Source organism: Haliotis asinina, chromosome 1 (assembly GCF_037392515.1).
Source record: "Haliotis asinina isolate JCU_RB_2024 chromosome 1, JCU_Hal_asi_v2, whole genome shotgun sequence".
NCBI lineage: Eukaryota > Metazoa > Mollusca > Gastropoda > Lepetellida > Haliotidae > Haliotis > Haliotis asinina.
This window is the reverse complement of record NC_090280.1, coordinates 17,203,325-17,220,289: the sequence shown is the minus strand read 5'-3', so window position 1 is coordinate 17,220,289 and position 16,965 is coordinate 17,203,325. Positions and strand designations below refer to the sequence as shown.

The 16,965-nt window shown below is 38.9% G+C and overlaps 2 protein-coding genes across 4 annotated transcripts; one reads left to right on the top strand and one right to left on the bottom strand.

Annotated features, from left to right (window-relative positions):
* Positions 1–602: 602 nt before the first annotated feature.
* LOC137287514 (PIH1 domain-containing protein 2-like) lies at positions 603–7,905 on the bottom strand. Its single transcript, XM_067819855.1, has 5 exons — positions 7,828–7,905; positions 7,168–7,376; positions 6,100–6,223; positions 3,814–4,391; positions 603–3,075 (listed from the first exon to the last, which is right to left on the bottom strand). Exons 2-5 carry the CDS (start codon positions 7,357–7,359, stop codon positions 2,938–2,940), a joined length of 1,032 nt encoding a protein of 343 aa, XP_067675956.1. The 5' UTR covers positions 7,360–7,376; positions 7,828–7,905; the 3' UTR covers positions 603–2,937.
* A 31-nt stretch (positions 7,906–7,936) lies between these two features.
* On the top strand, positions 7,937–16,200 carry LOC137287521 (uncharacterized protein NKAPD1-like). 3 transcript variants are annotated; one of them, XM_067819867.1, is made up of 5 exons: positions 7,937–7,991; positions 9,552–9,653; positions 11,410–11,639; positions 12,402–12,485; positions 13,738–16,200. In XM_067819867.1, exons 2-5 carry the CDS (start codon positions 9,588–9,590, stop codon positions 14,198–14,200), a joined length of 843 nt encoding a protein of 280 aa, XP_067675968.1. In that variant the 5' UTR covers positions 7,937–7,991; positions 9,552–9,587; the 3' UTR covers positions 14,201–16,200. The 3 variants fall into 3 exon arrangements, with proteins under 3 accessions (XP_067675968.1, XP_067675977.1, XP_067675985.1); XM_067819876.1 differs by having other exon boundaries at positions 7,950–7,991; positions 9,559–9,653; XM_067819884.1 differs by having other exon boundaries at positions 7,955–8,014.
* The last annotated feature ends 765 nt before the right edge of the window (positions 16,201–16,965 follow it).

Here is a 16,965-nt window from a genome sequence, read left to right as displayed (position 1 = left end):
GTACAGGTTGCATCATTCAGCTTGAATACTGCTCAGTGTGACATTAAATACACCATGAGACTTGTGTTCTGATTCACTTGAGACATGAATGGCCCAGCTGTTTATGGTATTGGTGAGTTGTGTCCCTTGGGAACAACAGAAACCTTATTTTTGGTTCAAATCCTGGTTTGCCAATAAAAATGTTTTGGGTTTGTTGTCACCATAGCCATTCTCATGGGTCTTACAAAAGTGGCATATGTTTGAGATGTGCACAACTTTAGATTTGGGGATATTGCTAATTCTGGCATAAAACTATACTCACTGACTATGAACTTCTTTGTTTAAGAATATATGAAGCATATGTAATGTTTTCTGTGGAGACTGAGTATCATGTTTGGATTTTCTCCGAAGGCAGGAAAGCTAACCTGTTCCATTCATCTGGTGTTTTTCATGTATTTGATCACCTCGTGTCTAGGAGTTCAAACTGTTCTTTGTTCTTTTATTGTTTGTTTTAGTTTGTGCTCATAGTTTTCAATGGTAAGTCCATCCCAGTCATACAAAAATATTTGTAGTGTGATCAGTATTAATAAATTCCTAATCAACATCACACTGTCCAACAGAGATGATAAAACATGCTATATTTTATTCACAAAACACAAAAATACCTTTTCACCTTCCAATAGCAGATGGATGGCATTTTGATAAAACAATTTTTGCTGGTTGTGGGATATCAGCATGCTGCTGTACAATGCCATGTTGGTGCTATGACTGACATAACTCCCTAACACAGACTTATGACAATTGTATGTTGTATTGTACAATAGCACCCTGAACTATTACTGTGATCTTTCTCTTTGTGAAAACATCTGAGGAAACTGACATGTCAGATGAGTTTGGAGCAAACTTGACTGCCCAACCAAAATGAGAGATGCATGGGTTCGTATACAGTCAGGCTGCGTTAGTCCGGACCCCGACAATCCGATTCCCGCAATATCCGAACAATAGCTAGCTATTGTATTTGTACAGTGTATTTGTGACACTTCTTGATGGGATGGTGAGGGAGGATCTGAGGGGATCAAGGAATTTAAAAAACCCAAATAGTTAGAGAAAAAATGACATTTCATTACAGAATGAACAAGGACATGAGTAATTCCATGACGATCCTTGGAGGACTGTAATATTTTTCAGTACATTGGGATATATAAAAATCTGTTGTAAATGACCAAACCCTCCAGTCGTCAACCGAACTTTTTAAACATGATTTTTGTAGCAAGGTATCCAACTCTAATTAGCATAAATGGTAATGATATCTGACAACCTAACTGGAGGATGAATCTCTAAAATTTTTGTTGACTATTAAAGACTTTACTTTAGAAATGTATAAAGTTTCTGACAACAGCAACAGTCTGTTTGATTTCGTTTGAGACCGATGATTGCTAACACAAAATCTGAAAATTGCAGCAAAACCAGTTTTTGCAGTCGCACTGAAATCGACAGACAACTCTGATGATTTGTCTCATAATCTTGGACACCTGAATAAATAAGTTGTTTAACAAACGATTATTATTTTGTTGTCACCTTTTGAAATTTTTTAAGAGGTGGGCCACTTTCTGGAAGAACAGCAAGGTTTGCGGGTTGCAGATGTGAAATTAAAATTTCACTACACACATTTGTTGACTGTGTTGTGCAAGCAGCCTGGTACTACATGTCATAGAAATCATACATTCTGACCAACAGCATGGGCCAAGAACACATAATAGTCAAAATAATTATATACACTTATATTATCTGAGGACATATGTCAATGTAAATAGAAGATATATGAGTGCCCATGTCATATTGTGTTTACGACACAAGTGACTAAATGTTGATATTTCTCAAGCGAGAGCAAGGGATATACTGATATTTAGGCATGAGTTTCATTAACATTGTATGTAATGGGCACGAATATAATATTCTGTTTATTGCCAACATCATTAAATTGAGGAAAATAAACCCAAATCTACTTTCAAACATGGGCTAGCTGCCCCCGCATGTAGAATGTAAGGTCACAGAAGAACCATGACGTCATGACATTGTCCATGACATCACGTTAGAATTACAAAGCGATATTTGGCATCATATGAAACCTATGAACCCGGTATGTTTGCCCTCATAATATCTGGTATTACACGCGTATGATGATATCCTGCTGTTGTTGCCCATGATTCTGAGCCATGAGTTCACACGCTGTTCTGAACATGTATTATATGCAGGTGACAGTCATCATTTGGAATTTGCTTAGTGAAATAATGCATCACCCACAGCATGATAGAAGAAAAAACTTTACTGATGTTGCTGTCTTGCTGTACTTGATGTCATTAAACTGGAATCATATTTCTAACGTTCATTCAGAGACGGTTTGATTTAGCAAGCATATTGCAATATGGTAGTGGTGTAATGGATCCAAGCCAATGATGCATTACATAAATGTATCAGCAATGTATTAAGATATATTCGACAGGTTAAATATAATAGAGTAAAACATGAAAATATCAAAAACAGTTCACCAACCCACTAATGCTGATTTGTAGTACTTCATTGTTGGCTATAAATAGCACAATATTCACAGTGCCCTCCAGCCTAAGTACATGTAGTTCTAACCTACAGCTTCACATCTCTGAACTCTGAGACGATGACAGGGTGATATTTGAGTGAGGAATGTTTCTTGTTTAATTTGGCTGTGACCTTCAGTCGACCACTGAGATGATGATTGTGGCTATGGCCCAGAGTTGATCACTGAGACGATGATTGTGGCTATGGCCCAGAGTTGATCAGTGAGATGATGGCTTTGGCTATGGCCCAGAGTTGATCACTGAGATGATGATTGTGGCTAGGCCCAGAGTTGATCACTGAGACGATGGCTTTGGCTATGGCCCAGAGTTGATCACTGAGATGATGGTTATGGCCTAGAGTTGATCACTGTGACCATGGCATGGTGATATTGAGTGAAGAATGTTTCTTGTTGAACTTGGCTGTGGCCTGCTCTTCATCAACAGGATGCGGAAGTTGAAGATGAAGCTTGTACCTATCCGGAACCAGCAGAGATACATCATCCTGAAACACACAGGGTATGTAATAAACACGGAAAATACATCTTTATTGTAACATACTGACTGGTGATGCCAGATCACTTTACACATGGTGTAGATAAAATTCCATTGATTTTGGAGGTTTCTGCAAGGATACATGTAGAGCTGACTCTCGATATAGATGATAGAGATAGAAAATTATTGAGTAAATATCAATCAAATATCAATTATAAATATCGGATAAATATCTTGGAGCAAGAATGTCACAAAATGTCTGACAGAAAGAATACATTTCACACCACCGTTGAGTGGTGACAAGTTTATGCACGGGTTACTAACACAACAGCATCCTTAACATAAGTTAAAAGCAGCTGAGGAATAAATCTGAATCTAAGAGCACTTGGAATGCACATTGGGAGTCCTTATATGGTGTACAAACCTGGAATATTTTTGAAGTTAGTAATGTCTTGATAAGGAGTGGGATAGAGGAGGGTTGGGGTGGGATGATGTTTTGGGTGTTTCCCAAAAACTTACCACCAACTAAAAGGAGGTGGGTGAGCCATGTAGTACGAATTTTGTGAAAATACATTTGAACATTATGGGTTGTTTACAATGTGATCTCAGCAAAATATGATATATTCCAAGTCCAATTTTCCTGATTAGAATTGGTCTTCAGCAACCCATGCTTACTGTAAGAAGTGAGTGAAGGGATTTGACAGTTAGACTCACCGATATGGCTTGAAAATATATACAGCACACATACCTGGGATATTTCTAATTCACATTCCTGGACACTGGCCACTTCAGGTAACGAAATTTTCACCTGCACACACTTCCCACTGTGCACATCCACAGTTTCCATGCTATACTCAGGTTTCTTTAACAACACAACATCTGATGCTATTTCCTCAATCAAGTTTGCCCTTCCTGTAGGTTTGTCCTCAAAAGGCATTCTGATTTCTGATTGGTCAGACTTCGGAATATGTGAATCTGATTGGCTGTCTCCAACACTGATATTAGCTAATGCTTCCATTAACTTATCTTTTCCACCAGGCCCAAAAGGGCTAAAGGATTTTTCAAGGTTTTCAAGATTTGACTCAAATTCTTTATCAACTTTACTCTTGGAGGTAAAACTCTTTTGGATGTGTTTTAAGCAACCTTTGTGAGGCGTGTCTCTGTCAAGCACTGTGTACTGATGATTCAGTTTCACCTTTTGTTGATCTTCAATATAGTCCATGGCTAAATTAATAAGAGTATCTCGATCTGTCAAGTTGGAAGAGTCTCGGCCGTAGTTGTCTAACACTTTTGGATTAAAGGCCACCGATGTCAGACTGTAGCTCTCTGAAACAGTAAAGGAATGAGAACAGTGATAAATATTTCTAAACCAAGAAACTATACCTGTAAGTGGAAATATTCATGTCTAATTGCTAACATGCAATGAAATCTGTTAGTATTGCTGATGAAGTGGATCAATTTTATCAACTTGGACTCTAGCATCTGGTAAATGTTCAAACTAGTATGTGAGTGAATGAGTGTGTGAGTTTGATGACTTCTATGAGTACATTTTTCTCATCAGTAGACCGCGCTTGTCAGTACATCATGCTCCTGTGAGCATGTTGCGCTCATCAGTACACCTTGCTCCTATGAGCGTATTGTGCCTGTCAGTACACCTTGTTCCTGTGAACATATTGTGCCTGTCAGTACACCTTGTTCCCATGAGCATATTATGCCCGTCAGTACACCTTGTATAACCAAGACATTTTGAGTTAAAAAGTTTATAAAATATTTGATAAAAATATAAGGAGAAATTGAAGTCAAGTTAGGAAGGGTCAATGTACTGGGAAAGTGCATTGACCAAGTAATCAAATTTTATGGATTCACTTTTCTCGAGGAAATGGCAATTTCTCTGAAGTAACATAAACTAGGACTTTATAATTCTACATGATTAGGCGGATGGACATTCGGATACTAATGGTCAGTGTGTCAATAAAAGGGACACGCAGAGGATCGGAAATAATTTGTTTAAGAATCTTCTGGTGCCTACCAGTCTGAAATATTATTTGATATTTTGTCAGATATGTCAATGTTTGGTTGATGGATGGCTAAAAGTTGATTAACGAAGATATTTTATGCTGGAAGAATTTGATGGTACCGATAAAGTCTCGGAAAGGGACTAATGAAAGTAACTAATTATTAAGATTGGGTATGAGTCATTTTTGTATGACGTAGGACATTATTTCGGGGGGAGGAGCCTAAATTGTCACGACTTCTATTTTGTTAGTTGTCCGGTGAGTGGTGCGCGATTCTGGGCCCCACCGTTGACTTGAGAGGTTCTCTCCGTATATTGAGAGAATGGCTCAGATGAACTTATAGTATCAGAAGTTGTGCAAGAGACCAACAAGTTCTTCCGGGACATTGTAAACTACTGTTGTGTTTAGACCAGAGTCTAGGAAATATTTGAGGACCTTTGTTTGTTAAAAACTATACACAAAAATAAAAAGGACTTGAACGCCAAACTGGACTTTTCCTTGAGTATACCGTCTGACTACATCATCCCCAGACAAAGAGTGGAGGAAATACAGATTGCCTAGGGAGAAGGGTATAACACCCCGACACCCTCAGGTAACACTTGTTCCTGTGAGCATACTGTGCCCATCAGTACACCTTGTTCCTGTGAGCATATTGTGTCTGTGAGTACATCTTGTTGCTGTGTGCAAATCGTGTCTGTCAGTACACCTTGCTCCTGTGAGCATATTGTGACTGTCAGTACACCTTCTACCTGTGAGCATTTTGTGCCTGTCTGTACACCTTGTTCCTGTGACAAAATCCTGTCAGTACATCTTGGCAGCGTGACTACATCATGCCCAACAGTAAACTCTGTTCCTGTGAGCATATCTGGCCTGTCAGGACACCTTGCTCCTGTGTGTAAATCTTGCCTCTGTCAGCATACCTCATAACAAGAATAAATTTTGCCCATAAGGACATCTTGCCACTGTCAGCACACCTTGCTCATGAGAATGATCAGATTGTGACACTTTTGGACTATTACCTGTTCTGTCTTTCATCTTTTCAATGGGCACTCCAATCACAGGAACTGCATCATTTGGAGTTTTTGGACATGGAACTCTTGGCCATGAACAAAAATTGATGTACAAGTCATCTTTCTCAGGTTCCTGAAAAAACAAAATTGAGGTGATATTGTTTTTAATATTGCTTTAACCATAAACCCTCTGTACAATCTCTGTGTCTCAAGTCTCCATTGAGCATTGATCTCTGTAGGAATGTAAGTGAGATATAATGACATTGAAGTCTGTGACTCTCAACACCCCATACTCTGCCACATGTTACAAGTGAGCGAGTACAAGTATACCCATGTGGGGAATCGAACCATGGTCTTCAGAATGATGAATGCTCTATCCATGAGGCTAACCTACCTCCTCCACACAACATGTATGGCTTGCTGAAGAGCTTCATACTGGAAGAGATTGGATTTGAAACCTTATCAATGATATTCAATACAAAGGCATGCAATTAGCAGCAACAAGCCCTTCTAAAGTGATTCAGTTCTATAGCTGTTTTGATTAGTATTTCAGTTCAATCATGGGGTTTCAGCTTAACATCAGAGGAAAGCTGGAATTGATGCAGATCATGTAAGTCCTCCATCTTGGATGAATCCAGGACAGGTGTGGCCCTGACTGGTGGTGTTCCAATTAATTGAAACAATCAACACTGGTTGTAGTGGTCTACAAGCAAACTCATTTTCTCATAATTAAACACAAAAGATTTTGCAAATGAGCATGAACAGTTTCCAGAAAACAGAGAACCACACTGTACCTATCTGCAATAACAACCTGAAAAGAAAATTCTTTAAAATGACGGTAACCAATGTTTTTCGATGATTGCTTGTTTGCAATGAACCAATCATCAATTGTGAGATTTCGAACAATTCCCAACACTAGTGCTGACAAATTGAGATACATCAGCAAATCAGGAGTCAACTCAGCCATCAATGCATCTCATGTGCCCATGGGACACACCTGCCAAGTGTGACACCTTATGCAATTGGGCCACTCATACACCCAGGAAAAAAGTAGAATTCTAATCAGTGAACAATTACCAGCACTGTTGTCTTGACAACCATGTGTGGTTTGGGTGGCGCCATGGCCTCTTTTCCTTCCTTCATCTGTTTGTCCATAAACTGTTTGTAGGCTTGGGGGTTGTTTGCTGCCATATCGTCCAGCATTGTCCAGATATTCTGAGCCTGTTTCAGAAGATCATCTTTATTGTACCCTGCCATTGTCTCCGCCATGTTAATTCTCTGAAAATCTAAAAATGATTAAAGTTAAAAAGATTCATCAAAACTGTAACATACAACTGAAATTAAATGACACACAGCAGTAGCTGTAGTTCTGGGTCCTAAATTGTAGCATTTGTATCATTATGGCCTAATATCATGTAACTCTATATATACTTTGTCACAGGCTTACGAATGGTGTGATCCTTAATTTCTTGCGTCCAAAAAATGTTTCTGCATTGAATTTCATAAATATTTCATCAAAAAGAGACCTTATTGGGTTTAATTATTGTTCTAAACACACAACGCCGATAGCACATTTGCTTTCTAACGGTAAAATTAACCCGGGGTTAGCCAACGGGATCTGCAGTTGGTCCTAACTTCATATTAAAAGTATGGTTTGTCATACTTCTTGATTTTGGTGCCATTATTATCATGCAATAAGCCAAACTTAAGTTACTATGTGTTTCGTACATCACTTACAGAACTAAAAGTAAAACGATCACACGTCCTCTACTGATGTCGAGCACTTGTTTCCAACGACAAGCGTCCTTGGTATGCGAACTACGAAGAACACATAATCTGATGACGTATTGCACCGGAAGTGTGGAAAAACGCATCAGTGCAACGTTGAGCGTTGTTAGAGGGTTGGTTGTTTTTGTTGTTTTTTGTAAGTTATTCAGGACACCCCATGCGCAAAGATTTTTTGATTAACAGTACACACATGTAGAGATGTGCAAGTACACGTTTTTACGTTTAGAATAAACTTTGAAAGCAAACTCAAGTTAACGACCAAACGGTCTTCTCTCATTGTACTTCCAAAGCTTAACCCGAGTATTTATTGCTTTCGTAGGGTATTGAAAACATTATTAGTTGAGTTGAGTTTATTTGGTAATCAGATATATATACTTTATTGAGACAGTGTTTTCGTAGGCTGAACCAGTTCGTAGACGAGGTGGATTCGTAGCCCAGACCGGTTCATAGACGGTGTAGACATGTATGAATAATTGAATAATAGTATTTAGTAACCATATTAATATTTATAATCACTTGTGGATACTCAACTCGTCATACTGTTCCGACAAGAAGAATATAGTGAAATTGTTAAACAGTTTTGATCGTCATTTCGGTTGTTGGTGGATTGAAACAAATAAGCCTACTGACTACTATTCGAAAACAGGTTGCACTGAGTCGTCGTGAATGTTAATGAGGAAGTGGTGAGTTGTTTTGATAGTGAAATACTGTGTGTATATTGAATTGTTTTGGTAATTGCTTTGTCAGTAACCTACCTTTTTCTCTACTGCTAATTCTCTGCTGGTCTGAGTAGTTGAATGTTGATAATTGATGTTTTTTGTGCATTACTGTTCATACTTACCTAATATATATTTTTTATTTCACAAAACACAATTTAATATATTAGCAGCCTGACAGTTGTTCCAAAGGCGAAAGAATTTGTGAACCCTATCCTGCTGCGAAGCATGTTTTTTTTCATCACCGATCATACTTACCTAATAGATTTGTCAATTTCTCAAAACACAAACACTTTTTGTTTACACTAAAGTCATAAGATCAAGTTCCATCTTCAATGATGTTGAAGTTTCCCCATTTTACTTATGTCTACGAATCCACCTCTCAGTCCGTCTACGAATCTGCCGGATTTCCATGTCTATGAACCAGTCTGGTCTACGCATTCACCTACAGCCAATACTAGATGTGATGGGTGTAAAAATATATCTTTGGTCCAAATGTCCCTGGCGATAAAATGTGCCTCATTCTCTAAGGCAGAACTCATGATGTGATGCATGCATTCAAGAAGAAAATTACTTGTAAACAAACAAAGGTGTGTTTTGGGCTAGGCTTCCAAGGTGATTCATATTTGTAACATCTGCAATATAAAATGCTTACAGTAATTTTATCTCTCATGGCCAATCGGTTTTATTTATGTGTCAGTGTGTGAAATACTACCTAAGTACAGGTCAAGTGGTCTGCGCAAGGCGCTACAGCCAGTGATAACTGGCATGCGGTAATAACTGGTTGCTGCTGGCCAGTACTCTTTCAGGCCAAAACTTCATTATCTGGAGGTTGCCACTATATATCAGAAATATTGCTGAATTTGGTGTTAAACAGCATGTAAAACTTTGCACATGTTATTCTTCTGTTGTTTTGATTTTTTTCGTGAATCTGTGGAACACTTTTTGTATTTCCAGTTTCCAGGTTGGTGGCAATAGTTGAAATCTTTAAAGATGTTCTCCAAGAGCACAAAACAGATGTTGAGGAATGTCATCCGACACACAGGAACACACAACAGGGTGAGTTATGAGCTGTACATCACCAGATGGCAACCCAGCAAAGTTAAAATAGATCGCCAGCAGGTCCAAAGTTGCATGGCTACCAAGTGACCAAAGTAGGGAGCTTGTGCTGTAATGTGGAAGCTTCTGACAATATCAGCCACTTGTTTGTTTTGTTCAGACTTGTTTGTTTCATTCATTTCTTCCAGGCTCATAGGATATAACTGTGATAATAACGTATTCTGTCAAGATTCTTGACTTTCAAGCCTAATTTCAAACAAAGATCAGCTCAATTTTGGCCCTGTATAGGCTGTTTTGTACCATTCCCCAGCAGTATTTTTTGGGCCTAACTTGACAGTTAGAATTGCATTCTAGAGCAGCCTTGCAAATTCTCATTTAAAATGTTCCTGTGGTTACTTTTGTGTTCGTTGTTTGCATTAATAATAATTGGCAATATTTTGTGTTAGTTACTGTGTTGGTTGACCCAGCATTGTCAAAACTTAATTGGAGAATTTATAAAAAACTGTGTACACTTGTTGAATGTGATATTTGACAGAAATTTTTATTATACTTAATAGAACGTATCGTAAAAGACATTTCTCTTTTCAGATGTGACATGAAATAATTACTCATCTCAAAGATACAGAAAATATCTTTTAGAGGTTCTAAACTTGAATGAATAATTTCATGTAATACACTTACAATGAACATACCATCAGTTACATTTTCAGTTGAAGTGACGTATTTCACAGGCAGCGTGTTCAAGTGGTAGGGGCTTTAATACTTAGTTTCACATTGTGCTCAATTGCAGCGTCACAGTACATCAGGATGCTCAGAACTTTATTTTGCAAAATCTTCTATTAGCATGCCAGAAGCAATATGTTTTGAATCCTGGATAAACCCCTTCCTCTTCATCACCATCGCTTGTATATTTCTGTTAATCTATACTAACCTCTGGATCAATTCTCATTGTTTTCACAGTCTTACAAGTTACATCACACTTGATTTTATTAGGATTATGCTGACCAGAGAAACATCAAAATAAGGAGGAATGCCACAAAAGCAGGGATTGGAAAAGGCAGGGGCCATTGTGCACATTTAATGAAAAATCGCCGGTTAATATTTTGAAGTTTACTATTGATACAGGGACAGTGGCCCATTCTAAATTCAGAAAATGGCTAATAATCCTGAAAATGGCCCATTGTCAAAGTTCTCTTTTCCAATCTCTGTGAATGTTAAATGTGAGTGCTCACTTTCACATGCTAGTCAGTTTCAATGTCAAATTACCTGGAATTTACCATGGTGAATGGTCATGAAGATGTCCCTTCCATGAATAGGAACTGTGTGTTCTCTTTAGTGTGTAAGTCAGGTTTTCATTGTCAGAGTACTTTTATTTTCATTACAAACTCTTTGCAATCAATTGGACTGGCTGCTATGTTGTTGTATTGCCAACTAAACATTGTGTCTGGTTTGTAACACGCTATTGGTTGGTACATTGAACCATAAAAGACAAAATATTATGGATGTCAACATCAGAAACGTTGTGAAAACAATAAGGAAGAAGTTGACATCCATAACATCATGTCGTATATTAGAACACTGACTTCTAAATGCTTTTCAAGAACTACATTGAACCAGTATAGCCAGTGAAACCACAATAATTGATCCAGATGTTAGTGTCGGTTTACTGCTAGCCTGGAGGTATGGAAGATGGTGACAGAGAGGTTGAGATGAATGCCTGCATGTTTTGATGGATGTGTGATGTGTGTTGGGTCAGATGGTGGAGGAAACAGAGATGTGGAGTCAGTGGAACACACAAAGGGAACGGCAGGGAAAATCCTCCCGGAACTCTTTCTTGTTTGACCAGCGGTCTGACAACTATGATGACCGACGTCGCCGTGGACACCGAACTGCCCACATGGACAGCGGGAGCAGTGATGAGGATAAACAGAAGAGCACATACTGGTCCAGACAGCTGCAGAAGGCTGAGGAATCCAATCCTGACAGGTGGGTTCAAGAAGTAGATCAGTGTGAAAGGAACTAAATCAGTTCTTTGTTCATAGATATTTGAGATTGGAAGGGGTAGAAAAATAACAATGATGAATAGATTCTGTAACTATGAATAGTTCAGATGAGATGGTGGAAGAAACTAGCCCTGGTGAGTTGAATGTCCGTGGAAACCATCCAGTTGAGAATGATGTAACCCAGATGTGTGGTTCTGTGTCTGTGGAAAGTCAAATTTCCAGAATTACATCTACAAGAAGAGTAACCCTAGCATGCATGCTCCATGTCTGGAGATAGTCCAGTTTTAAGAAGATATAGGAAACTGAATGTGAGAGGTGCAATTTTGTGAAAATTTCGCTCTGTAAGTAAGTAGTGAATATTTTCTTGTTTATGGATGGTACCAGCTTATTCAGATCTAAACAGTTCCTGTTCAAACTTCAGTCTTTCTTGCTTTTGATTTCATAATTCCATTTCAACATTCAGAGACTGTGTCTGAAGCATGCTACAAACAGGAACAAAAACTATGAAATATCCTATCACAGGTTTTGTTTAGTACTCATGACAGTTTATCGAAACTTTATAACAGAATGTATCTTTCACTGAACCTAAAAGTTGTTTCATGACAAGTGGGGGTGATTTTCTGTGAGGCTGATTTTCTGACCTAATGTTGGGAGTTGAGTGTTTTAATTTCTGCTCACACCTCAGTTATACAGCTGACAAGTGAATGGTGGCCATGTGATATAATGTGGAGTGTCTTCTGTTCAGATGGGGACACAGTGGATTCAAGGAGCTGTACCCTGATGATTTCGCCAGCGACCGTTCTGAAGGGGATGAGAAGAGAAGTAGAAAGTATGTGCTTAGATCGTCTATCTATTTACATCAAGCAGAAGTTGCCCATTTTGTTTCCATTTCCATCTCATTTTGTGGTCTCTCTTTGAAATGAAGGGGCATGAGTTGGAGCGCATGCAGGGGCATGAGTCTGAGCGCCGCAGTTCCCTGTGCAGAGTTATGGTCCTTAGACACACCAGAATACTATGATTGTGGATTTGAATCCTGGTTTGACCTGATTATGCTTCAAGGTTTGGTGTCACCATACCAAATTTTCACCAAGTTATAAACATCTGCATTTAAATTGCAGTCATTTCCCCCTTAGTAGCCTATGATTGTAAGATCCGTGTTAGAATTGGTCTTCAGCAATTCATGCTTGTCAGATGAGATGACTAATGGGATCGAGTGGTCCTGTTGACTGACTTCATTGACATATGTCATTATACAGGGGGCATGGTGGGCAAGCTGGCTAAGGCGCTAGACTAGTGATCCAGCGAGGTTGAGGTGTCTGGATCGAGCCCACCTGTGACCAGGTGTAAAAACCTTGGAGTCAACTTTGTGTGCAGACTCTTTCAGTGTTGTCACAACCCCTAGTGTAGAGTACACAACCCTGAATCCGTTGGTTTATGACCAGATGGTGGCCACATGAATACGTGCAAACACCCGGTTGCGGGTACAGCAACGTGCAGTGAACTTGGACAAAGTACTGTGACTATGTGTCCCAGTCCACCCAGCTGTGAATGGGTATCTCGTTAGGATGAGAGAGAGCCTCAATAAACTCGGTGCGCCAAGTGGCAGCAAGAGTTGTATACTCCCCAGGGAGTTGAGATTGAAATACAATGTGCTGTTGAGATTGACATCCAGTGATCGAGGGAAAAATACCAGTGCCTTGAGCATGCACTAGTGCATGGATATGTGTGCTATATAAATATCCTATATCTATCTCATTTGTGTAGCTCGATGCTCATGCTCTTTGTTCATGCTCTGGAATATTGATGTGCAATGTTAAGTAACAAAAAAAGAGACAATCGGAACATTGTTCATAGTGCTGTTGAAATCTGTTTACTAATTTTGAAATATTGTGGCTCAAAGTGGTCAAATGGCTTGAAATCTTGCTGGTTATGTTGTGGTTCTGGGGTCCCTATACTCTCATTTGGGTACAATATATGAAGGAAACTTCTGGTGCCCCTTGCAATTCCTTGCTTGAATAATACCAAAAGGTGTGTAGAACAGTGCTCACATAACTGAAAAAATAACTGAATTTGTCTTTCAGGAAGAAGAAAAAGAAAGAAAAGAAAAGAAAAAAGAAGAAAAAAGAGAAGAAACACAAGAGTAAACATCACAGTGACAGTGACTCTGAGCATGAGAGGGAAGACCATGTGCACAGGCCTTCATTCAGGACCAAGTCTGCCAGCACTCTCAATACCCAAGACAGAGTTGGTGACAGGAACTATCGAGAGGGCAGGATCCATGAGCGAGATCCAAGGAAACGGAAATATTCTTCTTCAGGCTCCTCAGCAAGCAGTTCCTTTGAACCTGTCAGAAAAGAAGGAAAACAGGACCAAGACTCTTTCATTGAAAATGGACAGCATGATTCCTCGTCTTCTGAATCTTCTGAGAGTAACACTTTCCGTCAGCCAGTCAGAAAGGAGTTGAAGTCTCGCAAACATGGACTCAGGGAAAATCATAGTCACAGACATTCTGATCGAAAAAAGAGGAAGAAACGGAAGAGCTGATTGTGTACCTTGTTGTCATGTGTTTAATGTGATAATGGAGAGGGGCATTGCAACAGACATGTAGGCATGTTTATGTTTTCCGATATGTATTTTGAGGTGGAATGAATCCCCATCTACCAAGGCTTCTTGTACAAGGTGGCTAAATGGATCTGACCAGGCTCAATAACTTTCATTGTCATCATCACCTGACAATGAAATAGGGTTCATGATATCAGTGTTTGGATGTAATGGTATGTGGGTTCCCCGGGTTCAATTTCCCACATGGGTACAATATGTGAAGTCTATTTCTGCCATGATGTTGCTGGAATATTGCTGAAAGCCGTGTAAAACTACAGCCACACACTATGGGAGTTCCCTAGTGGAATTGGTCCCTGAAGACCTTGTCATATAAAGCGACTCAGTTGATCAGTTGTCAGACTCAATGACTTTCATTGTTCTTGTAGTCTTACTGTGGGATGTTTTTCATAATATCAATCACTGGTTTGTCAGATCCAAACTACATCATAAACAGGCCAAGGACAAATACTCAGGATCCATCACAATTTTTGTCTCTCTTTATTGTAAAGTCACTGTGATGTATAAAGGCAACATTCTGTGAGTACTCATAACAGCAACCATCCACATTGTTCCAACACAAGGATCTCAGTGCTGTAGCTCCGTATTTCAGGGAAGTCGCTGTGGGATAGCCATGTGGTTACAGCATTCACTTATCACAGAAAGCATCAGGGGTTTGATTCTCTACATGCATGCAATGTGTGACGTCTATTTGTGATGTCTCCTGCCATGGTACTAATGGAATATTGCATAGTGGCATAAAGTATGACACATTCACCTATATTACTGGATGTGACAGTTAAGGGATGCCAACAGGAAAATTGGCTCTCAGCTGAAAATATTGTGCCATTGAATGGGGGTTGAGATGATTCACAGATTTTGAAGTAAAATCAGTGGAAGTCCACGGATCTGTGGTAAACTGCCATCCCTGTAGTTATCACTGTATTTTATTCATTAATTTACAAGAGTGTCGACGCTAATGAACTTTTGGATACTTAGAAACTCAATCCATTTCCCCTGTCTCTTGTTGTAGTTTCTAGAAACGTAGATACATTAATACTTCCCTATATGGGTACAAACTCTCATAGCTATTCTCTTCTTGCAGTGTCACTAAGAACCTAGCAGCAGAGACCATAGCACATGGATTGTGCTAGCAATAAATGCTTGTGGAAAGTGTCGTGGTCACAACTTGTGTTTGCATAGAATCTATGAAATTTATACTGTCAAGAGTTAAGCATATTTTTTACACACTTTTGAAGTGCGTTTGGACTAAATGGTGATAATCGCATCATTTACTGGGGTAAATAATGAGGCTATTCTCACTGTTGTGACATTTTTGTACCTGTGGAAGTACTTTATAGCACATGTAATGTTTCAGTTTGTCAAAGTCAGATTTCCCCAATGGAAGAATTGACTTACAATCGATGGTCATGTTTGCCTGTTGTCTAGGGCATCAAAATTTACTTTTCAGAGTTCCTTCCGCTAGGCATGCCATGGACCTATCAGCATGAGTTAAATCCTGGATATCTTCTAGGCTTGTACTCACAGGTTTGCTGAAATGGTTTGGGTCTGGGGCCTGCATCACTTCATATTAGTTTGACCTTCATCACTTCATATTAGTTTGACCTGTCATAATAAAACTGAAGTCAAACCAGTCATACACTCTCCAGGGTGATAAGGTAGTCGATGGTCTGACTGTTTGCTTGTCATGCTGAGCCTGGATTTCTGCTGCTTTTATTAGTCCCTAAGAAAACATGTTGTATGTATGCTAAAATCAAGTTTGTGTTTTGGATGATTTACTCTTTCTACTTCTTAGTCAAACATTGAAATGTACTGTATTTATTTAATAGTTGACTTTAATATTTCATCACTTCGCTTTCAGTTGCTGTTTACAAACATGAGGCATTGTAATATCTTGAGAAAATAAACAATTTGTGCAGTTATAATTGTGGGTCTTGAATGTTTTCAGCAACTGTGTATTTTAACTTGCACTTTGTTGACTTCGATTTGCATCTCATGACATGCCCACCCCTGATATTGCACCAGCATTTGTAATTAATGTTAAAGACAGATGTTTTTCAACTCATACTTTGTGCAGTTTTATGACTTCAAAATATGCTATAGATGATTGGCCACAAGTAAAGACGATTCACAAAAATATAATTGGCGATATCAAAGTCTTGGAAAATACTCATCCCTGTTATATATACAGATTGAAAAATGGAAAAAAATATCTGAAGAGAATTTGGGTGGTTCTTTATATTGGCAATCCAGCAGTTCAGAAATATCAAAATTATGTGTTCTTTCCATGATATCAGTATTTGCTTAAAATCCTTCAATGTTGGTTTTCATTGGGGATTGTTACGGGGGAATAAGACACTGTGCTATGCGGCAATTGAACTGTGTTAAGAACTACAGTCGAGCACCGTTCTCGACATTCAGGGGACCAAGAAAAACCAAAAGACAGAGTCATCAATATCCCCAACAACGGCAAAATACTCTTTATGAATATGTGTACTAACGATGATTACAGATGCCATTTTTGTTTGGTGTGCATATGGCAGAGTTTATTCAGAAATCCAAACCTAGCCAAAGGCACCACTATACCACCTGGCCTATGTGCCAAGTGTTAAGAAAAAATAGTGAACAGTCTTAAAGTTCTGCTCCTGAAAAGAGCACAAACACCAGTTTCAGTCAAAGTCAAACTTACT